At 26.1% G+C, this 25,265-nt stretch overlaps 2 protein-coding genes across 5 annotated transcripts; one reads left to right on the forward strand and one right to left on the reverse strand.

Annotated features, from left to right (window-relative positions):
- Nucleotides 1–843: 843 nt before the first annotated feature.
- Nucleotides 844–2,912, reverse strand: LOC103576936 (TRAF3-interacting protein 1). The gene has a single exon (XM_008557388.3). The coding sequence runs from the start codon at nt 2,861–2,863 to the stop codon at nt 1,067–1,069; it is 1,797 nt and encodes a 598-aa protein (XP_008555610.1). The 5' UTR covers nt 2,864–2,912; the 3' UTR covers nt 844–1,066.
- Nucleotides 2,913–7,602: 4,690 nt separating this feature from the next.
- On the forward strand, nt 7,603–22,489 carry LOC103576937 (protein Malvolio). 4 transcript variants are annotated; one of them, XM_008557391.2, is made up of 12 exons: nt 7,603–7,981; nt 8,439–8,675; nt 8,777–8,899; nt 9,863–10,089; nt 11,527–11,821; nt 11,905–12,063; nt 12,990–13,040; nt 16,020–16,402; nt 16,639–16,849; nt 17,597–17,667; nt 21,935–22,012; nt 22,364–22,489. In XM_008557391.2, the coding sequence occupies exons 2-11, from the start codon at nt 8,484–8,486 to the stop codon at nt 21,975–21,977; spliced, it is 1,755 nt and encodes a 584-aa protein (XP_008555613.1). In that variant the 5' UTR covers nt 7,603–7,981; nt 8,439–8,483; the 3' UTR covers nt 21,978–22,012; nt 22,364–22,489. The 4 variants fall into 4 exon arrangements, with proteins under 4 accessions (XP_008555613.1, XP_053592912.1, XP_008555612.1 ...); XM_053736937.1 differs by lacking the exon at nt 21,935–22,012 and having other exon boundaries at nt 7,603–7,858; nt 7,940–7,981; XM_008557390.2 differs by lacking the exon at nt 21,935–22,012 and having other exon boundaries at nt 7,603–7,858; nt 7,940–7,981; nt 8,480–8,675.
- The last annotated feature ends 2,776 nt before the right edge of the window (nt 22,490–25,265 follow it).

The raw sequence follows: 25,265 nt of genomic DNA on the forward strand, positions 1-25,265 counted from the left end.
GTAAATTTGCTACAAAAGAACGAAAATTTACCGTAAAATTGCGACAAGCCTGTGATATTTTGCCGTAAAGTATAAATATTGTACTGTATAAACGGTTAAAACATAACAGCATACGGTGCTTATGGTATCAATGTCGCAAATTACAGTAAATTCCTCTATTTTTACCGTAATTTTCTCTCAAGTGCGGTAAATTACCGCGTACTATTGTAAACTACTTAAAAATGCGGCAAATTCGCCGTGAAAATGCAGTCTTTAAAGTTAAATTACGGAAAAATACAGTAAATTGCGGTAATTTCCCGTAATTTGAATCTTCCAGAGTTATATTTATTATAGCAATGATTTCCATAATATGAAGAATTTTTAAACGTTTAAGGAGAAAAAAAAACAGTAACCATTACTGCGCAGAACAGTAATTCAGTCAATGAGCTTGTTTGGGCGAACTTTACTGTAGTTATATTTATTCAATCGATTGGATTTCTGTTCTGCGCAGTAATAGTTACTGTTCATTTTTCTTCGTGTTATGGTAACGGTTACTATATATTATGGCAGTAATTACTACAATATGTGGCAATTATTACCATATAGCAAAGTAACTATTTTACCATATATTATGGTAACCATCATCATAATAGTATGTAGTAACCATTACTATCTATTCTGGTAATGATTATTATATATTGTAGTAATGATTGCCATAATATTATGGTAACTATTATCATATAATATGGTAATGATTACCATATATTACGGTAATGATTACCATAATGTTATGGTTATGATTCCTATACATTATGGTAAAATTTACCATAATATTATGTTACTATTATAAGTACGGTAATTATTACCATAATTCAGTTACTATCTGATGTAGAAACTATTACCATAATTATAAAAATTGTTTCTATAGCTATAGAACTTTTTCCCAGGAATGATAGACGTATATCCCATAATTCCCAGTAATTATCACCATACCGTTATGGGTTGGTATTTCATATAAATACTAGAAACGGTTGCCATAATTTTCTCTCCGTGCAATACATAAAAAGTGATATATAATAACTATAAATTATTGACCACTGAGTAATCTTGAAATTTTCGAATTATTTTTCAAAATGTTAGCCTTAGTTTGATAAATTTTATCCATTTGTAATTTAATATTATTCTCAACTTCACTCAACGAATCTTCAAGCGGCTTCAATAAATTCGACGTTTTACTTTTTTCGACAATTAATTGCTCTCTTATCCCATTGAACTGATTCCGCCAATCACGTAATTCGCGCTGCATGATTTCGACATCTTCTTGCAAAAAATCAAACAATTTACCCAACGGATTAGTAGTTCGCGTCAATGTCTGTATTGTCCCTCGTAATTTATCTATTTCTTTGATAACGAAATCGCGATCTTTCTTGACACCCGACTCCCACTCGATTTCAACTTTATTCGGTATCAATTCAACGTTATCTTCATTAACTAACTCACGCTGTGTTTCAAGTATTTGTGCTACTAAATACCCGTGCTCTTGCGTCACTTGTTTATCATTCAAATCATTACTTATATTAATATTATTAATGTTAAGCAATGAATTATTATCATCATTGACACTTGACTCAACGACAACCATATCTTCAGCATCGTCTTCTTTCATATCGAAGTTCTGTACAATGACATTTATGTCCGCAATCTGATTGGCCACATTGTTGTTGATTATAAAATCTGTTTTACCACGCAAGCGTGGCGCTGCTGGACGTGCACTGGGCGGCCTTGCGGTCGGAGGTCGGAGAAATCCTGAAGAAGTCTTCCCAATTCCCGAGTTTTTTATTCCATCAACTCTATTGTCTACTAATTCAACAGATTTGCTCTGTTTCTTCAACCCATCCGGCTTCACTTCTTTTTCTTCTGTTTTATCGGCAGTCTTCGGAACTGTTTTATCATTAACCGGTTCACTAGATTCCAGATTAGAATCTTCAATCACATCTTTTTGTTCACTTTTCACTGTCGCTGCTTCTTCTACACCAACAAAATCTTGTACTTCATTGACTTCTTCTTTGTTATCGACCTTCGGCAAATCTGTTTTATCTTCCAAATCTGCAGACTTCTCAACCTTTGCCGGCAAAACAGTTTCTTTATGCGAACTTTCTTTACTTCTGACCCGTTTTTCCGTCGGTTTTTTATCATCTTTTTTTTTCCCGCTCGTATCTTTTTTTTTTAAATTATCTTTTGTCGTTTTAGAATTATCGCTAACTTTTCTATCAATACTACTATCGCGTTTTTTAACTTCTCCAGATTGTTTTGTTGAACTTCTCTTCTTATCACTTTCTTTTCCCACTTTATCTAATTTATCAGTAGACTTTCTTACTGTCTTCTTAACCCCACTCTTTTCATTGCTCGGCAAATTGACCTCAGGTGATCTACTTTTCTTCTTCAAACTTTTTTCCTTACTTTTTTTGTTGATGTTATTCTTAAAATACTCGATAGCTTCATCACTCGATACTTTTTTATCCAAAGCGCGTCCTATCGCATGAAATAATTCATTCGTTTTAATCGGCTCTTGACCGGATATTATTTTAGACGGTCTTACATTCAAATCATTGTTGCCGGTTATCAATTTAACTGCGTCAATTAATTTTGTTAAATATTCAATCTTAGCTTCTTTATCACTGATATTTGTACTTATTAATTCGTCATCAGTAAATAAATTTTTTAAAAATCCTGTTTCTTTTATTATCGATGTTATTATGTCATGTATAAAACGAAATGGTGGTTTTTTTAATAATTTATCAGTAAGTGGAGGTTTTTTTATATATTTACCGAGTAAATCTTGTGTTTTCTTCACAGCTTCTTGTAACTTTATATCTTCTGACATTTTTTAATAATCACTTATATATTTTTTTTTTTTTTATAAATACACAACTTTGAAGGTTAATATAAATTGTAAAAATATATCATTGTGACAACATGCTTTTGTATATTTTATATATTGGGTTTGTTGTTGTTTTTGTTTACATGGCAACCGAACTATATTATCGACTGTATAAAAATCTATAAAATGTATCATTCTTTTTGAAAAGACAATTTTTCTTGTTTTGTATTCTTATTTCAAAACGAAAGACACAAGGGGTAATATGGTCACGGGGCAAGACAGTCAGTTGTAATTTTTTTTTTTTTGCAAATTTAGTTATTTTAAAAATTTAAATGTTTTTATATCATTAGGAATTTTTTTAGAATTTTTAGGGGGTAAAATGGGCAATTTAAAATTTTGGTGACAAGTGGAGGAAATAGTGAAGGACAGAAAAATATTGTTTTTATAATTTAGATTTTTTAACAAAATTTTAGTAAAATTTGTAATTTCGATTTTTAAATATATTTTGAAATTTTAGGAAATGAAAATTTTCTTCGAACTAAAATGTATTAAAATTTCGGATGAACTGACTTTGTAAATTTCCATGAAAAAAAAAAAAATATAAGACATTTAATTTTTACTTGGGAAAAGAAAATTTACAAAAATTTGAATTGACCAAATTCATTAAAATTAGTTCAATTTTGAAACATTAGTCAAAAAATTTTTTTGCAAAATTTTGTTATGCAATGCTCTATTAAATTAAATCAATTAAATTTTGTAAAAATACACGCCCGCTAAAATTAAAGAAAATCATAAAGTTCATAAAATTTCAAAAAATTTCTTTTTCCCGCCTAATTTCATTTTTCTTTTTCTTTCAATCCAATCAAGACCCAAAAGTTACACTTAGCCCATTTTGCCCCACTAAATTATAAAAATACTCTCGATAAAAAAAATTCAGTCCCTAAAAATTAATAAAATAATCAAGTTAAAAAAAAAAAATGAGGGAATTTTGCCTCATATGCAAAAAAAAATTCAATGCGTATCTTCATTACTGGAATTAAAACCAGGAAAATTCTTTAACGTATTACGTAATTTTAACGTTAAATAAAGGAAATACATATCATATATCTATTTATGAAAAATTATACATAAATTACGACATTTATATTCAATAAAAAATAATAAAACAAATAAATTTTTTAACAATTAAATATTTAAATTTGAAAATTTTCCATCATTAATTAGTATAAATATTAATAAAAATTTTTTTATTATTATTGCGTTATTTATTTAACAATAATAAAGATACAATGTACTAGTTAAATAGAGTTACTATCAATATTGATATTATATATATATCCATATATATTTATTTAATCAGTAAATGTCAAAATGTAGTAGATATAATCAAAAAATGATTAGATATCAACAAAAATACGTGACTATTTTTGTTTTTTCTTTTTTTTTTTTCAAAATTTGTTTTGTCTCAGTATAAATTTTATTAAAAGTATACATAAATATAAATTATCAAATTTTAAAATAAATCTGATAAGAATTTATTTGAGAAAAAAATTTACAATCGAAAAAAAAAAATAAAATTATTACTATAATTGGTCTTAATAGTCATTAGTATAAATAATTGTAAAAATACTTTGACGTGAGAAGTCACACGTAAAAAAAATTAATTGTAAAATTTTTTATAATTGTAATTAAGTTTAATGAGATAATCTGTAAAGATAAGTCATTACAAGGCAATGAAACAAAGAAAACATAAAAGATAATAATTAAACTTTACTAACACGAATTAATACTCTGAAATAATTTATTATCGTAAAAAATATTTTTTCAATTACTTTTAAGACGATAAAATTATATATGTTGTATATAAAATTTACATATATTAACATGTAGAAAAATTTTTAATATTTACTTAGATTTTAATATTTTGAGCTTTGCAGGCTTGTAACTTTTTAAAAATTAATTTTTTTTTAATTTTCGTAAGAAATAAAGTTGTAGAGAATTTAATAAAGAACGAAAATGTACTGATAGTAATTAGTGATATTTTTTATATTTAATGAGATATTTAAAATTTTAAAGATATAAAATTTTAGTAGTTGAATTATTTGAATTTTTGTTCAAATTTTGAATGCCGATAACTCGCTAAGGATTGAAGCGAGAGTAATTTTTATAAGGAGTAAACTTTTAGATTATTTTATGAGGAACAAAAAAGTATTCTTAGTAATTAGTGATATTTTTAATATTCAAAGAGATATTTGATATTTTCTTGAGAAAAATTTAAATATGTTTTTTTTTCTAACCTTGAGCATCCGTAACTTTGTAATAATTAATAGTAATTTAAAATAAAATAATTAAAATTTTTAAGCATGCTAATTGATAATTAAAGTCTTAATTATATGATAAAAATTTATCATTTATCAAATTATTGATCCTTAATTATTTTTATTTAAGCAGTCAAATATTGACAGTTGATTATTTTGATGATTTAGAAAAATATATCATTAAATTATATATAATTGTCTATAAATATAATTTGATAATATATATGTAAGATATTAACTCTTATATACTTATTATTATTGCGATAAATCTTGAATCAACAAGGATTAAACCGGCTTACGTTTAGTTTTCACTCTTAATTAATTAATTCTAATTAATTAGAGATTTATCTTTCAGTCTAAATATTAATCTGTCTACGTGCTTAAATTTTAACCTCTGCCTTTTATTACAGTTAAACATTTTTACTAATACCCTGGTTGTGTAACCACAGGAATTTATATGCTGATATTCCTAAGTATCAGATCGAGATCTGGCAAATTTTAAATAAAATTAAGAATTTTATCAATTATTTTTTTTTTTAAATATGATTACAATTTTTTAAAGGACAATAATTGCATGCCATTGAATCAATAAAAAAAATAAAACAAGTATTATGAATCAATGACCGCTTTTACGAATGTCCTGTTTAAATAATTCAGTGAATTCTAAAAAATAAATCAGTATTGGAGTCAATTTTAAAATTAAATCAGAAATTTGTCACATCCTAGAAGAAATTCTAGAAATTTTTCAATCTGAATCTCATCGGAGTTTAAAAGAATTAATTTTAAAAAATGCATTTTACATTTAATCTAATTCTAATACGTTCTGATATTAGGATATTAGTTATCATAAAAAAATAAAAATATTTTTATATTGTTTAAAAATGAGTTCTGATGAAGTGTTATGTTGATAGTTTTATATAAGCGTAATTTTAGAGCCCCCTTGTCCCTTTCAAGAAAATCTGTAGAAATTAGAGCTTTTCACCGTATGAGAAAATTTATAGAAAATCAAGACTTGTGACTTTACAAAAAGATCTATAAAAAAATCAAAACTTGTTACCTTAAAAGAAAATCAAAAGAAAATTAGGACTTGTGACTTTACAAGATCTATAGAATATCAGGACATGTCACCTTACAAGAAAATCTATTATAGAAAATCTGTAAAAAATTAGGACTTTTGACTTTACAGGATGATCTATAGAATATCAGGGCGTCACCTTACCAGAAAATCTATGGAAAATCAGGACTTGTGACTTTACAAGAAGATGTATAGAATATCAGGACATGTCACCTTACAAGAAAGTCTATGGAAAATCAAGACTTTACAAGAAAAACTATTATAGAAAATTTGCAAAAAAAAATTAGGACTTGTTACCTTACAAGAAAATCTACTGAAAATCGAGACTCGTCATCTTACAAGAAAATCTATTATAGAAAATCTGTAAAAAATTAGGACTTGTGACTTTACAAGAAGATCTAAAAAAAAATTAAGACATGTCACCTTCCAAGAAAATCTATTGAAAATCGTCACCCTACAATAAAATTTATAAAAACCAGGGCTGTGATCTGACATGAATATCTCCCCACTATTCAAAAATGTTCAATGGCTTCCAATTGTCATTACCATATTTAAATTTTATTATTCAATTAAAAAAAAATTAACGGATTAACTGAAAAAAAAAAGACAACGGTGTTATGATTTCCTCAGGAAATAGATTTAAAAAAAAATTTTTTACAATTATTTTAAATCATCTGTTTAAAAAAATTTGTAAAATAAAATTTAACTTACAAATAAAATTAAAATACGGTTATTACAGTTCAAGGTCATTGGATAAATTAAAAAAGCGGGGGATTTCCGAACACTCGATTATTTAAAAGTAATAAATAAACAATTTTTTAAACCACAGAATTAAATTTCAAACTGAATTTTTTTTCCGTATCAAATAAAAAAACAAATATCAACATAATTAAATTTTTTAAAATAATTAAAATTAATTTTCTAAATCTCTGTACATACAGTCGAGTCGCGTTATATAAGTCCGCTTAGTGTCTCTCTCATATTAACGCGAGTTTGGTTAAAAGAAAAAGATACAAGCCGGACTTATAACGCGATTCGACTGTATTTTAAAAAATAAATTTTATTATTTTATAATTTGTTTATGAAAACAAAAAAATTTCATGTCTGTTATTTTCGGTATCATAAAGAAAATAACCGTATTAATATTTACACTCTAGTCTAATCTTTTTAAAATAAAAAAGTTAAAAAAAAAAAATTTTAAATGTTTGATATTAAATTACAAATACACGTGTTTGTAATCAAATCGCTATCGTATATCGTGTACATAGTAGCAATAAAATATATAAAATTTTATCATAACACGAAATCACGATATGTATATATATTATATTTATAATATCGTCATAGGTGGCCAGTAGTAGCCAGTAGGAGCGCAGTCGCCTACCAACCTTTCGACTAGTAGCATCCGTCACTATTTTTATACTGTCCTATGTAATTATTTTACTTTATTTTTATGTATATATATATATATATATCTGTATACCCACAGATATATTTACAAATACATTGTTAAAGTATGTGAACAATAAGATTTAATAAACAATAAAATTTATTTTCGCGCCAAAAATAATTAAAAAGTTTAAACAATTGAGTGTCGAAAAAAAAGTCTGGTTCCATTTTTAAATTTGAGGTTATGACAAAAAAAATTATTTATTGTTAATTAATTACTAATTGTAAATTTTTTAGTTGTGTTATCGTTGAAATCACGTCATTTAAGTAATTATTGAGGTACGTTTTCTTTGTTAATTAATTAATTACTTTTAATTTGTTTACTAAGTAAATTTTTGATCTTTTTTTTATAATACTGAAGTTAACCAACGTTTGATTATGAAAAAAAAATATTTAAAAAAATTGCACCTGTAGTTTTTTTAATTTTCTAAATGTGCATATTTTTATTTTTTGTAATTTATGGGTTGAAAAAAAATCCAAAAGTTGCTGATAGTTGGTCCATATATAATACCAAAGTTAGCAGGCAATTAAAAATTTTTTGAATTTTTTTTTAACAATTTAATTAAAAAAAAAAAAATAAATAAAATAAAAATTTGCATATAAAGAAAATATAAAAAATTATAAGTGCAATTTTTTCAAATTTTTTTTTCTTTAAATTTAACATTTGTAAAATAATCCAAAAATTTCTAGTCGATTAATTTCAAAATCACGTCAATTTTATTATAATATTTTTCAGAAATAAAATTTTTTTAAAGTTTAATTTTAAAATACAATTAGTAAAATGACTGATGATTATGGAGTTGGAAATGGTGGCGGATCTAATGATGATTCAAGACCCCAGTCAACAAAAGCGGATAAAAAATTACAGGAGTTTGAAAGAAATAAAAATTATAGTGAAAGTTCAATACTAGCACCAGCCGCTGATCAGACATATTTTGCTGATACTAAAATTCATATACCAGAAATTGATAATGTGAGAATTGATATTAATATTTTTTTAATTGTTTTTGATATCTAAATTCATACTCTCTAGATTTTTGATTGATTATTTATAATTATTCTGAAATATTTCAGACCATATTTAGCTTTAGAAAATTATGGGCTTTTACGGGACCCGGATTTTTGATGTCAATCGCATACTTAGACCCTGGAAATATTGAATCCGATTTACAATCTGGTGTTAAAGCCAAATATAAGGTAAATTAATTGGTAATATATGTAGATAAATATGAATAATAGTATAGTTTAATGAAAATCCTAGAGAATTTTGGTTTTAAGAAAAAATTTTTTAAAGTCATAAGGGCATATCCTGTTTTTTCGGTTTATTATCAATTTTAGGTCAGAGTAAGAAAAAAAATCTTAAGGGTAATAAGAATTATCACTCCACAACTTAATTTATCTGTGCAAGTAATTGTTTAAGTAAAAAACCAAATTTCTTTATTTAATTTTGATCGAATCTTAAGTTTGTTATAATTATTTTAAATTCAACAATTAATGTAAAAAATATGTATAATTCGAGAGTGAAAAAAGTGCATTCAAAAATTCTAAATTCTATGAGTGCTGTGAAATCTAATTTAATCAAATTAAAAATATGCACTTTTAGATTTTTCAATTTTTCAAAGGTTTTCTGTTTTTTCAAAATTTTTCAAATTTCCATGTAGGAAATTCATATGGAAAACTATGGATACCTGGACTCCCACATAGGGATTCCACTTTGAAATTCGGGTACCTTGGTTCTCATACAAAAAATACATACAGGAACTTGAATATCTAGTTTTCCGTTAGAAATTCATACAGGAATTTGTACAGAAAAAGTACCCTGTCAAAAAATATTAATCTGTTCTCAGGAACCCAGATTTCTATATGAATTTCCTACTAAAAAATCCATGTATCCAAATTTCTATAGAGAAATCCAAGAATCCACATTTTCCTCTATGGATTTCCCATATGGAAACCCAGATACCCATGGATTTTTATATAAATCCTCACTCCCATATTAATTCCCATGAATTCTTACATAAATCCATACGTTCCTATATGGGTTCCTATGGGTTCCCATGCAATTCCACATGAATTCTTTTATAGGAAATAAATAACGCAAACTATAAAACAAGATACTTATTGGTAATAAATAAATAATATTTTATATTTATTAAATAGTTACTATGGGTACTGTTAAGTGCAACAATACTCGGATTAATAATGCAACGTCTAAGCGCGCGCCTAGGTGTTGTAACAGGATTACATTTAGCTGAGATGTGTTATCGGCAGTACAAAAAATTACCACGTATTTTGTTATGGATCATGACTGAAATAGCAATTATCGGTAGTGATATGCAAGAAGTCATTGGTACTGCCACTGCACTGTATCTTCTATCCAATAAAGGGTAAATTAATTTTTAAAAAATATAACACTAATTAAGGAGCTTATAATCAAAACGTGATTTGTCACGAAAAATTAAAAAATTTGTTCTTTGTCTATTTGGTTGCTACTTTTCAAATCGCTTTTTTTCATTTACTAACATACCTTTAAAACATATTATTTCCGAATAAATTGCATTAAAAATGTTTTTTCAATCAAAACTTAATCTGTCCATCAATATGTATCAATCAAAAAATGTTTTGTCTAAACAACTAATCACAAGTAAGCTCATGTTTTGGTTGTCTTTATTTTGTTAATTAAGTGTTTTGTTAATTTGGCAAGAGCTGCCAGATGATCGTTTTAAATGGTATACAAAGAAGTTCTATCCAATATTCCAACCATAGAGATGGATGGGGCTGTAGAAAAAAATTCTGATTGTTTAGAAGAAGTTGTTTTAAGAATTTGATTTTCTTTTGCTCTTTGTTTTATTGTAGTGTTTCTACAAGAATACATTTTTTATTAAATTTATTATTTGTTCTGTTTCAAAAGAGATTTAAATCTTAATTCACTGTGTTCGTTAAAAAAAATAATAACTAAATAAGTATAATCGCTCTACCCTGATTAAACAACTGAATTCGATCGAATTAAACAGAATTAAATTTTTAATTTTATTTAATTAAGATAAATTCTGTTAATGCGGTACCTAACTTAAAAATGAATTCTGTTTAATTCGGCAGGAAAACCAGAATTTGTCCAAATTAAAATGAATTTAAATAATTCTATTCGGTTTAATTCTGATTAATTCGAAAATAATTCTACAATTTCTGGTTCTGAATCCGAATTAAACTGAATTAAAACGAATTTGAAATTTTTAAATCGGCTTTATTCTGTTTAATTCAAATTCAAATTTTCAATTCAGTTGAATTCTGTTTTGCAGAATTCGACAGAGTATAACAAAATCAAAATTCTGAATTCGGTTGCAATCAGTTGTTTAATCAGGGTAAACATGAAGTAGTGAAAATATGTGAATATTAACTAATTCAAAGTGCAAATCGAACCACTAATTTCAAAAAGTGGTTAGACTGGCAGAATTAGTGAATATTCACTTATTTCACTTATTCATGTATAGAGAATAGAATATTTTCAATTCAAAATGTGATAAATCCTGAGACGATTCAATCAAAACATGTTTTATCCCTTAATTTAATTCAAAACGTGTATGTCCATATTTTAAATCGTTTTAAAAAATAATAAAACGACACTTTATCTACGTTATTACGGCCTATTTATAGCTAATTAAAAAATGTTAAATTAACCCTATAATAGCAATCATAAACATCATTGCTTGTGATGAAAACAGTTTTTTTTATTTTACTCATTTTGATATCTGTGTGACAAGTCACGTTTTGATTGTGAGCTTCTCAATTATAATTGAAATAAATAATTATTAATTATTTTTTAGTCTTCCATTGTGGTCAGGAGTATTAATAACAGTAATAGATACATTTACATTTTTATTACTTGATAAATATGGCCTTAGAAAGTTGGAATTATTTTTCGGATTATTGATAAGTGTTATGGCTGTTACATTTGGATACGAATATGTCGTATCAGGACCTCCGCAATTGGAAGTTATCAAGGGTATGTTTACTCCGATGTGTGTAGACTGTGATAGTACTGTATTATTACAGGCTGTGGGTATTGTCGGCGCTGTTATTATGCCCCATAATTTATATTTGCACAGTGCGTTAGTTAAAGTGAGTACTGTCTTACTTATTTTTTTAAAATTGAATTTAAAAAATGTGTAAAATTATCTTTCTAATGGTTTATTGTTTTATAGTCGAGAGATATTGACAGACGACAGCCGACGAAAGTAAAAGAAGCGAATAAATATTTTTTCATTGAATCGTGCATTGCTTTGTTGGTATCATTTATTATAAATGTATTCGTTGTGGCTGTATTTGCTCATGGGTTATTTGGAAAGACAAACGCCGATGTGGTAAGTTGTTTACCTGTTTAAAATTTTGAAGAAATGTTTTGATTATTAAGGAGTTGAAATTAGTCATAAATATCATTATAAATTAAAATATTGATATACTTTATTTTTATGGGATTTTAAACTCAAGTCAGGAATATCCTTGCAAATATTGAGTTATCAGAAAAATTGCAAGAGACCTTTTTTGTAGCGCTTTAAATTATCTACAAAAAAGGTGTCTTGTAGTTTTTTTTTAAACTTGATAGTTATTGAGATATTTGGAGTTTAAAATATTCTAGGGTATTCTAGACTCGTTGATAATAAAAATATATGCGCTGTCAAAGATTTTCCTTGAAATTTAAAGGAAATTACTTGAAGTTATTGACAAGTTCAATCAGTCATTAATATAAAATATAAATATAATTATAAATTAACTTATATACTTTATTTTTACATTACTTTAAATTTCCAAGTGATAAATGTCATGAAAATTAAAATTACAATGTATTTTATTTTATTTCATATAAATTATTTTTTTTTATTGTCCATAAGTCAATTAATTTTGAATAATATTAACTTCAGAGCTGATAGTTATTTTAAAAACCTGAATTTTAATTTAAAATTATTTTTTTTTTCATGTGTAATTAGTTTTTAAATACGCGAAAGTCCATAGCAAGACTTTAATAAACTCGCAATTATCAAAAACTAATCAAGGTTTTTTAAAACAAAGTTAGTACTGTATTTTTAAAACTTTTTGAATTTAAATCCAACTCAATATCTTGATTAATTACATTCATCATATAGATCATATATTCATTTAAAATTCATAAATTTTATTAAATTTCCATGACAATTATCTTCGACAATCATAAAAATTTTGAACAGTGTACTTATTATTACCATTGTTCAGGATATAATTGTACTATTAATTCGTTAATTTTTTTTTTTAGCATGCAGTCTGTGTTAGTGCAAATAATACTTTAGGAGTAAATACTTTTCCGGTAAGTAGTTTCATTATTTAACTACAGTAATCGTATTAAATTACAGTATTTATGAATAGGCCTCATGAACTAAAAAAATGTATAACTAAAGTTATAGCCGACTTCTAACAATTTTTGGATTCTCTTCAAAACGATAATTTATTTTAAAAAATAGTATATTAAAAAATTGCATCTATAGTTCTTTTAATTTTTTACATGTGCATTTTTTCTTTCTTTTTTAACTTCCCGCTAAAAAAATCGACGATTTTCAAAAATTTCGAGAAGTTATTGTTTTCACCCCGATTTTCGAAAATCGAGTTTTCATCAGATATCGACGTTTTGAGGTCCTAGGAAGCTATTCTGACTATTTTCAGAATGATGTCCGAGTGTGTGTGTGTGTGTGTGTGTGTGTGTGTGTGTGTGTGTGTGTGTGTGTGTGTGTGTGTGTGTGTGTGTGTGTGTGTGTGTGTGTGTGTGTGTGTGTGTGTGTGTGTGTGTGTGTGTGTGTGTGTGTGTGTGTGTGTGTGTGTGTGTGTGTGTGTGTGTGTGTGTGTGAGCTCTTTGTAACTTTTTAACTAATGAATCGATTTGGATGGTTGAGGTGGCAATCGAAAGAGCTTGTTGGCCATCAACTTTCCTGAAAATTTCAGATTATTGGATTGAATAGACTCGAAAATATTTGCGAATTACGAAAAAAAAATTTTTCTTTAGTTTTTTATTGATTTCTCAAAAACGACTTATACGATCGACTTCAAATTTTAATCAGCTCTAGTACTCAATAAAACGCGTCGATTGCCACGTCAACTATCAAAATCGATTGATTAGTTCAAAAGATATCGGTGTTGAAAAGTTAAAAAAATAACATTTTATGTTATTTTTTCCGGATAAGTCATAATATAACGTACTAAAATGTGCCTGATATCATACCAACTCATCTTTTTTATGGTTTCTTTTGATCATATACTGTCATCGAACTTGGTTTTTAGTTTAAATCATATTATCAACAAAAAAATCGATAAAACGTAGTTTTTAATATTTTTATCGGATATTTCATATTTTATTGTTTCTTACATGAGTCAGAACTTATTTAAATCTTGATTTCGATCCCTGACATTGATTTCTGCCTCAATACACTTATTTTACTGAACATAATCAGGAACTAAATTTTAAAAACCGCTTCATTGATGATTTTTGATTCTTAAATTTTCAAACTTCAGCATAACAGGTAACTTGTTAGAGCTTGAAAAGATCGTAAAAAAACAATTGCATGTGATAGCATTCTTAAGCTCTTTGAGGTCGAAAACAGCGGGAAGTTTTGGGGCTGGCCCGCAGGGTCAACCGACGCCCAGATTTTTTTTTATTGATTCGTTGGAAAAAATTCGAAAATTTTTAATTGTCTATTAACTAAGATCATAAAATTCTCTTGTAGAATTCTAGTTGATTACATACACATACACGCGTACTTGTAATTGAAAATAAATCATTAATTATTTGAAGTTCTCATAATTCATAATATTTATTAAAAGTAGTGAGTAATATAATTGTGAGACAAAATTAACTTGAAAGATTCAGAAGAAAGATAAATAAAAAATTTGATAAATACTACTACCGAATTTTGTAATCTTATACTATCAGTTTCGTCTAAAAGTAATTAGTAGCTTTTAAAAGAAATATAAGTACAGATTAAATAAAAACTTATCATTTATTAGTACAGATAGCAGATAACTGTTATAACATCTTCAAATGCGTGTTCCTACGATTGATACCCGGTGTTAAAATATACTAATCGTAGAATTTAATCTTAAATCTATTATCGCGATTCAAACTGATAAAGATTATGCAATAAAAATATTTTATTTTATTTTTCCCAAATATTAATTCGTTTAGCTCTCATTACTCTGAAGATTTATTTAAAATAAAGTTGAAAACAGATTTATTTTTAATTTTTATGATTATTAATACATACGTCATTGCCATCCGATGAATTATTTCGTATAAAAAAATAGATAAATTATATACGATTACTTTTTCCGACTATTTAAAAAAAAAAACCAAATGGCATCTTTTATTTTTATCAAAATAAATATATATATAAAAGTCAATTACAAAAAAAAATAATAAATATATATATATATATATAAAAAAAAAAAAAAAAAAAAAAAACGAATAGAATTATATATGAGTTCGTAGAAGTTCATATAGAAAACTATGGATTTACGGGGATCAACATAGGAAAGTACGAATTAATATAGAACTCCGTGTAGGAAAGTATTGGTAACTGGAATCCCATGACGGGATTCCACATAGGAAACTGTAGGTATCTAGATTCCCATGTAATAAATACACATACGCACTCAGAATTTAGTCAACTATGATTTATGTTAAATTCGAGTTAAGACAAAAATTGTATTGTGTTCTGATTCCTATGCTAGAATGGTAGCCATTACTATGTTACATAGTAACGAAGATTTTTGTAAAAATCCTGTGTGAATTTGCTGGAAAAAATCTTTAGAATTGTAGCAAAAATATGAGTGATAGCTCATTCGATGCGAAATCAAATTTTGAGCAAAATGTATTTTTTATTTTTTTTATTCATTGAAATTTCAATTTTTTATTAACAGTAAACATAAACAAAATAAAGAATCTTAGCTTTTTGTTAAAAATAATAACTCAATAACTATAAGCGATATCGAAAATCAAAAAAGATCTTTAAAGAAGAGGAAATTTCTGAAAAAAGTCTCGACTCCTGGAACTTTAGCTCCATAAACAATAATTTTTATTTAATGTTGAAATTAGGGTTCCGCGCGGCTGCTGTCTTATTCTAACCTCGACGCACCCGTATGACAGAAGTAGATTTTCTGATAGGGATTCAAACATGCTTGAGTAAAATTTTTCAAGTTTCTTAAAACCTTCTCTGTGCCATCCATCGAAAAGTGATCCAAAAAAAAAAACCTAATTTTATAAGTAACCATACAAAATAACAATTACTTTTATCTATAGGATGATGCAAACTACGTAGATGCTGATTTATATAAAGGAGGAATATTTCTTGGATGTACATTCGGAGTAGCTGCGATGTACATTTGGGCAGTTGGTATTCTCGCGGCCGGACAATCGTCAACCATGACCGGGACCTATGCTGGTCAATTTGCCATGGAAGGATTTTTGAATTTGCAATGGTCTAGGTGGAAACGTGTACTACTTACTCGTACAATTGCTATCGTCCCGACATTTTTTGTAGCCTTCTACGCGAAAATCGAGGATCTTACAGGAATGAATGACGTTCTCAATGCCGTTATGAGTCTCCAATTACCTTTCGCAACTCTCCCGACCATCGCTTTCACCAGCAGTGTTCATGTCATGGGTCAATTTAGAAATGGAAAGTAAGTCATCACTGCTCAGTCCTTCATTCATTCACTTATTTACTATTTTTACTTTTTACTATTAAAAAAACAAGTTACTAGAGTTACTGTGACGGGCTGGCGCCCAAATTTATAAGAAGGCCTGAAATCGACCAGCAGATGACTTTTCGTTGTCAGCAGTTTTGAACTGTGGGAATAAAAATAACCAGATTTTATATTTATTTAAAAAAAATTATATAATTTAATTATTGTTTTAGGTTTAATAAAATTGTCGCAACGGCACTGTCAGCAGTTGTGATAGCAATTAATATTTATTTCGTTAAAGACACTGTCGAAACAGTATTACCGGATCACTGGGCAGTATATTTAGGAATAACTATCTATGCATTATTTTATCTTGGATTCTGTTTATATTTAGTTATACATATGGCTATTGCAATGGGCGCTGACTTTTTAACAAATTATAGAGTAAGTTATTTAAATACAGTCGAATTTCATTAACTCGGAACTTTTTTTTAATCTTGACCCCCACTGTGAGCTACGCCGTTTCTCACCCAATGCTGTACATTTTTATTATCTATGTATATTTATTAAAGGCTCGGAAATAATATAAAATTTGGAATTATTCGTAAGTTTTCGAATTATTTGTAAATTTTCTAATAATTCGAAGGTTTCCGAATTATTCGTTAATTCTTCAATTATTCGAAAATTTACAAACGATTTAAAAATTTTCTTTTGCACGACTTGAAATTATATTTTTTCCAATAATTCAAAATTTGGTCAGAGGTAAAATAGAGCTCAAACACGAACCTATAAAATAATTATTTTTGGTTTCTGTAAAAATTAAACTCTCCATTAAATAAAAATTAAAAATTTGAAAGTTATCAAAATTTAATCGCTTTAAATCGAGTAATTTGAAACTTCACGAATAAGTAGAAAATTTTCAGATAATTCGAAAAGTTTGGAATCATTCGATTCGATTCGAACACGATTCGCACATTTTTAATATTTTTATGCATCATTCATGTAGATGTATAGGAGCGCATGCGTGCAGTTTACTTTTTAAAAGATAAGAGAGATTCGATAAGTTGGAATTTCCGGAAAATTTTTGCTCCTCTGCAGACTAACTCCGAGTTAATGGAATTTGAATTTCCTATCAATTAATTACTTGGGCCAATTAATAATGAACATCTTTTTTTATTTTTATTGTTATAGCTCATTGCTAAATTTATCGGTGGGCCGACAGAAATGAACTTTTCACTGACTAGTCCTTCCGATTATTCCAGGTAAGGATTACAGCAGAGTATAAAAATTAAATAAATATCATAGATTAACATGTAATTTATTCTTTTGATTAATTAATCATGACTGGTATGTAATTGATGAATAATTAATGACTAATTATAATAATGGTTTTACAAAAAATTATGATTAAGTATGCTTTGCTTTACCTGGTGATTGTTTTACCCCTCATTTGTCCGTCTATTCAAAATGGTGTCAGTTACCTGGTGATTTATTACCGATTGATTAATTTCTTATATTAATTGCCAACATTTTTTTAATGCCTACTGTAAAATTTATTGCCATCTAGTAACATACTTAAATTAATTATGTACTGTCTAGTTACCTGCGAAAATAATTTTAGTAACAAAAAAAAAAACTTTTTTTCGCATAAATAAAAATTTAAAAAAAAAAAATATTTTTTTAAATAAAACAAATTTTGTTTTCGTAAAGTAGATGAAATTCCCTTTAAAATGAATACCAACAACAATATATTTAGATACAGTCATTTATTTGTTAACCGAGCGTGAGTTATCCGCAAGTTAACCGCGAGATGATCATTAGCGATCAATTTTTTAAAAGATATTGATGTGGGTACTCGAATAACAGGAAATTTTATCGCAAATTCAACTGTACTAATCTTTTTTTTTTTTTACCAAAAAAAAAAACTTGTAATTTTTTAATAATAATTTAATGTTATCTATAATTGAATATCAAGATAATTAATTTAGACAGCTAATTTTATTAAAATGTTGGACAGTAATAAATTTTACAAAAAAAATTTTTGTAAAAATGATTTGCGCAATTAATCGGTACTAAAACGCGTCATTTGATACCTTTTCTCGTTTCAAAAAATTACTTATTCGTTATTTCTATTTTTATTCATTATCAAATTTATCAACGTCTCTGTAATAAAAATAATTTAAATTTACGTCAAATATTTATATTATTTTTTTTCTGTAATAATTTACATTTTATAGAAAAACTTATTTTTATATTTTATTTATTATTTAATAAAATGTATCTTTGTTCTTTTATAACTTTTTTTGCCTTCTACTCCTCGGATCCTTTCGTAATATTTAATTTTTTTTTTCATTTACTGTTGAAAGTCATATTTTTAATCTTAAATTTATATTTTCATTCTAGAGATAAGTTCCGAGTCAATATCTTATGAAAATACTCCGTATAGAGATAAATAAATTGAGTCATTTTATTGTAAATAAAATATATTTTTTCTAGTCTGTAGGCGTTTATTGTAAACAAACGATAAAAACGAGGAAAACTGAATATAATTTATCAATAATATTTAACCCGGAAATTATATAACCAGACGTTTTAGATTTTTTTTTACCGGGAAATAACATTTTTTATGCAGTTAATTTTTTTTTTTTTAATTTGAAGAAGATTACAAAACATGCATTTTAAAATCGTGTGTGATTAAACTTTTGAAAGTTAACGACGTTCGTTACTTGGTTTGTAAACGTGTCTTATAGCGAATTCATTTTTTAATCGTGCGTAAAAGTAAAGCGTTTGTAAAAGTGTGCACAAAAGTAAATTCTATAGTACAGTCAATTCTACGACAAAGATATTTCGTATGCGCGCCACCTAATGTTCGGAAATTGTACTTTAGATGCATGAGTTAACAAAATTACACGGACAGAAAAAAATAGTTCTAATTCCTATGCTAGAATGGTAACCATTACTATGTTACATAGTAACGAAGATTTTTGTAAAAATCCTGTGTGAATTTGCTGGAAAAAATCTTTAGAATTGTGGCAAAAATATAAATGATAGCTCATTCGATGTGGAATCAAATTTTGAGCAAGATTTGTTTTTCATTTTTTTAAAAATATCTAAAAAAAGATCTTTAAAGAAGAGGGAATTTCTGAAAAAAAGTCTTAACTCCTGGAACTTTAACCTCAATGCGCTCATGTGACAGAAATCACGCGGAACCCCATTTTTAACAGTAAATAAAAATTATTATTTATGGAACTAAAGTTCCAGGTGTCGATACTTTTTTACAAATATTTCCTCTTCTTTAAAGATCTTTTTTTAGATTTTCAATATCGCTTACAGATATTGAGTTATTAACGAAAACCTAAAATTCTTTATTTTGATTATGTTTTTTGTTAACAAAAAATTGAAATTTTAGTGAATAAAAAACATATCTTGTTCAAAATTTGATTTCATATGGAATGAGCTATCACTCATATTTTTGCCAAAAAAAAAAACTGAATATTTTCTTCAACAAGTTTTTCAAAATTTTCAATGCAAAAATAATAGAATTTGATAATTTTTACTGGCCTGAAGACTAATACCGTCTATAAACGGTCATGACTTTTATCTGAATTTTTCAAGAACGAGAACAGGTTCAAAATTTTTTTACTAGAATTTTAAAAAAATTCTGAAATCATCTAAAAATTTATAATTGATTCAAATTTGGAAGTTTATTATTAGAGACCTTGTTGGAACGAATTATTTTACATGGATATATATAAATATATATATTTATTAATTTATTAATAAAACCCCGCGTAGAAAATTTGAAAATATCAAAATTCTAAAATCAAAATATTTTTTTTTTTAAATTGCACTTTATAACTTTATTATTGTGATATTTCGGTCCAGCATTTTTCTGTCTACGATTCTTTAACCGGATACCATTTATCACATATTTGATAACATATATCATACTATACACTCATACTATCTTGAAAAATAAAATTGATTTATATTCCTCATATATATAATTTCTCCATTTTTCTAAAACTGTTTTTCTTTAATAATTTCCAACTAAGTACCAAAACAATAATAATAATTAAATACTTAACTATTAAAAATATTTTATAAGAGATATAATTAATTAATTGAAAGAAAAAAATTTTTATTTTAAATATTTATTAATAAATATAGAATTAATTAAAATTAATTACAAATAAGTCATTAGTAGAACAACAATTAATTTTTTATGATTAATTACCATTATCGTAAATAATTTATAAAAAATAACAATTATTTATAATTAGTAGCTCTGATACATCAGTGGTGTCTCGAGAGTCTACAGAAAGATTACTTCCACATGAGACGTAATAATTAATTAACTAATTAATTAATTAATGATAGTAAAAAAATAAAAAAAAAATAAAATTTTCATATGATATCATATCGAAATAACTGAAAACAGTATATTTGTAATTAAATAAAATCATTCATACTGCATATGATGTCAGCATGCAACTCATGGTACGTAATCATTTATAAAACTTCATAAGTTTTTCATTTGAACTTTTTTTTTTTTTAATTTTTTTATTGTTTGAAAAAATATTCATCCATTTTGATATAAAAAATTTTTTCTTGCTTATAACAACCTGTGAAAATGAATCATATATGATCATATATGCAATATATACAATTCAGTTATACGTCATATATGCAAATATAGAAAATATATGATTCGTGTATGTCTACATATGAATCATGTATGTTCCATAAATGGAGCATATAAGCCATATATGTTCATATGAGAAATATTTAAGAATTATATATGAGGCATATATAAATAATACATGATCCATAAGTGAAGTATATGCGATCCCCTAATGAAACCTATATGATTCATATATATTTCTTATATGAACGTATATGAACCATGTATGATCCATATGTGAATCATATATGGAGAATATGCATCATATATGGAGAATATGCATCATATATGGAGCACATATAAGTCACATATGCACCTGATATAGAGCATATATGATCCATTTATAAAGGACATGTGAATCATATATGGAGCATATGAGTCATATATGGAGAATATACGTCAGATATGAATCTGATACGGAACATATATGATCCATTTATAGAGCATATGTGAATCATATATGGAGCATATATGATCCATTTATGAAGCCCATATGAGTCATATATATTTTTTATATGATCATATAAGATTCATATATATTTCTTACATGTGAGCATATATGATCCATAAATCTAGTATATATGACCCATATGTTCATCTATGAATGTATGTCTCCATATATGGTTCATATATGAACCATATATGTTCATATAGGAGCATATATGACCAATTTTCATATAAGGGCATATATAATTAATTTTTCATAGAAAAAAATACGCTTACTGACGCTTTATAATGCTTTATTTGTTTTAACATTTAACTAATTGATTTTTATTTTGTATGTTTAATTAATATACTAATTAATTGTATACTAACATGCTTTTTTTTTAATTTACTAATTATAGTATGTCACTGAGAAGAATTTCTATGACTAAAAATATTAAATAACAATTAACGATATCAATTTAATGCAATAACACAAGGTAATTAATCAATCACTAATTATTAATATCTAATAAAATTAATGAGAGATATGCAAATAATTTGAACTCACGAATTATTTGTGTCAAATCTGATGTTAATATTCGATTCGAAAAATTCGAAAATTTTAAATTATTCTAATAGTTCGAATTATTTTATTCAGATTTCCAAATTAATTTAAGTTTTGAACCAGAAGTCTAATATTTAAAGTCGATTTGAAAAAAAAAAATCAATGCTAGCTTTAAAAATACTAATTAACGGGTATTTTGAAGAATTTTTTTTAATAGAACCAAGATTTCGAACGAAAAAAAGCAACAAAAACTACACGCTAACATAAAAATTTATATTTTTAGAACAAATTATGGATTCGCAATTCAAGAAAATATAAATGGGAGTTTCTCATCACTTGGCGTAATGTAAAATAAACTAAAATTAATTATTAATTGTAAAAAAAAAATATAATCAAAATCTTTTTGTTATGATTAAAATCTTTATTTTAAAACTCCTTTTGCACATTAAATTTTACATAATAAAATAAATTACATATATATTTTAATAATTAATATCAATTATTAATTATTTATCCCACCAATAATGTAAATATAAATTGAGGTAGATATATATTTCAGGTTATCTTATACAATTGTTATATATTTTATTAATTATTATAGTTCATATATATGTATATAACTATGTATTTATATTAAATAATTACAAAATACATGATTACTTTTATAACAATAAAGAAATAAATAAACAAACAAAAATATGTTTTATCTCTTCTCAATTTTAATTTAAGTCGTTAATTACAAATATTTCAAGATTTAAAAATATATTTTGTTATCTTATGACGACCCTGGCGGACCCAATATTACAGTAAATTATATTACGGTATTATAATTGGCAAATATACCGCAATTTACCGTAGCATGACTACGAATATGGCAGAACTACGGTAAATATTTGTGCGATCTTTAATATAGCAGATTCTTTATTATAAGTAATAACTTTACTGTTAATTACAGTAGAGTTATCGTAAAGCCTATTATTTACCATAAACTGCCGTAATACGGTGATCTACGTAATTAATCTTAGGACGTCTATTCAGACGTAAAACTTCCAATATATTCACAGTGCATGAATATAACTTCTTTAATTATATAGTAAATTTTTAACTTCCCGCGAAGAAAATCGACGATTTTCAAAAATTTCGGGAAGTTGTTGTTTTCACCCCGATTTTCAAAAATCGAGTTTTCATTAGATGTCGACGTTTTGAGGTCCTAGGAAGCTATTCTGACTATTTTCAGAATGATGTTCCGAGTGTGTGTATGTGTGTATGTGTGTGTGTAAACTCTTTGTAACTTTTTAACTAATGAATCGATTTGGATGGTTGAGGTGGCAATCGAAAGAGCTTGTTGGCCATCAACTTTCCTGAAAATTTCAGATTATTTGATCGAATAGACTCGAAAATATTTGCGAATTACGAAAAAAAAAATTTTTTTTTTAGTTTTTTATTGATTTCTCAAAAACGACTTATACGATCGACTTCAAATTTTAATCAGCTCTAGTACTCAATAAAACGCGTCGATTGCCACGTCAACTATCAAAATCGATTGATTAGTTCAAAAGATATCGGTGTTGAAAAGTTAAAAAAATAACATTTTATGTTATTTTTTCCGGATAAGTCATAATATAACGTACTAAAATGTGCCTGATATCATACCAACTCATCTTTTTTATGGTTTCTTTTGATCATATACTGTCATCGAACTTGGTTTTTAGTTTAAATCATATTATCAACAAAAAAATCGATAAAACGTAGTTTTTAATATTTTTATCGGATATTTCATATTTTATTGTTTCTTACATGAGTCAAAACTTATTTAAATCTTGATTTTGATTTCTGACATTGATTTCTGCCTCAATACACTTATTTTACTTAACATAATCAGGAACTAAATTTTAAAAACCGCTTCATTGATGATTTTCGATTCTTAAATTTTCAAACTTCAGCATAACAGGTAACTTGTTAGAGCTTGAAAAGATCGTAAAAAACGATTGCATGTGATAGCATTCTCAAGCTCGAAGAGCTCGAAAATATATCTACACTAATGTTTTCGAGCTCTTTGAGGTAGAAAACAGCGGGAAGTTTTGGGGCTGGCCCGCAGGGTCAACCGACGCCCAGATTTTTTCTATCCATTTGGTCTTTTTTTGGTACACTGTAAAAAATAATTTTAAAATGACAATACAAAAGGAATTGAATTTTCATAACTAGATATTCGAATTGTATTTTCAATAAAAAAAAGCTTCAAATTTAATGTACGTAATTTAATTATCAACCTGGTATTTAAAATTAAGAAAAAGAATATGAGTTTCAATAAACGTACTTAAAATTTATACTTGTTTTTTAAAATTATCAGAGCAAGTATTGAAAATTCTATGACACATTGAATTTTAATAATTCCATTTGAAATTACATAATACTTATTAGAAAATTCAAATACTTGCATATGAAATTTCTGCGCGTGACGTGCTGCGCGTTCAGTAATCAAGGATTGTGTAATAATACTAATTAGTTAAATATATAATAAATTTGAGTAAAGTGAGCGGTGTACATCAGACTTTATTGTTGTTAAGTTTTTATTTTCTCGATAATATAAAGTAAATAAAAGTTGTGACTGAACTGAACATCATTGACAGTACACAGTATTAAATTTGATATAGCATAATGCTAATAAACATAATGTGGTTTTATAGTGATTTAAATATTAAAATGTTTATTCAACTTCTACTTTTTTAAACGTTTAAGAAAAAAAAATATAATCACCCGCTATATTATATTATATTATAACAATGCTTAATAAAAAAAAAAAAAATTTATAATGTTGTTTATAAAGAATTGATGACAGTTTACAAAATTTTGAAGTTTTATCAATGAACATTTTGTTACTTTATATACCTAATGGTCTTTAATTTTCATGTAACCATACACTGTTAAAAAAATTGTTTGAATTTTCAAAACATTGTATATAACGCAATAAATACATACAATTGTGTTTGAAATTTCATTGTAATAATCGTATAGAATTTAAAATACACGCTTTTGAATTTTAAAATAAACAGTTCAGATTTTCAAATACATCTATTTGAAAATTAAAAAGAAAGTGTTTGAAAATTAGTAACAAAGTATTTGAATATTAAAAAAATTTTATTTAAAAATTCAAAACGAAGTATTTGAAAATCCAAAGTGTTGAT

Source organism: Microplitis demolitor, chromosome 2 (assembly GCF_026212275.2).
Source record: "Microplitis demolitor isolate Queensland-Clemson2020A chromosome 2, iyMicDemo2.1a, whole genome shotgun sequence".
Taxonomy (NCBI): Eukaryota; Metazoa; Arthropoda; class Insecta; order Hymenoptera; family Braconidae; genus Microplitis; species Microplitis demolitor.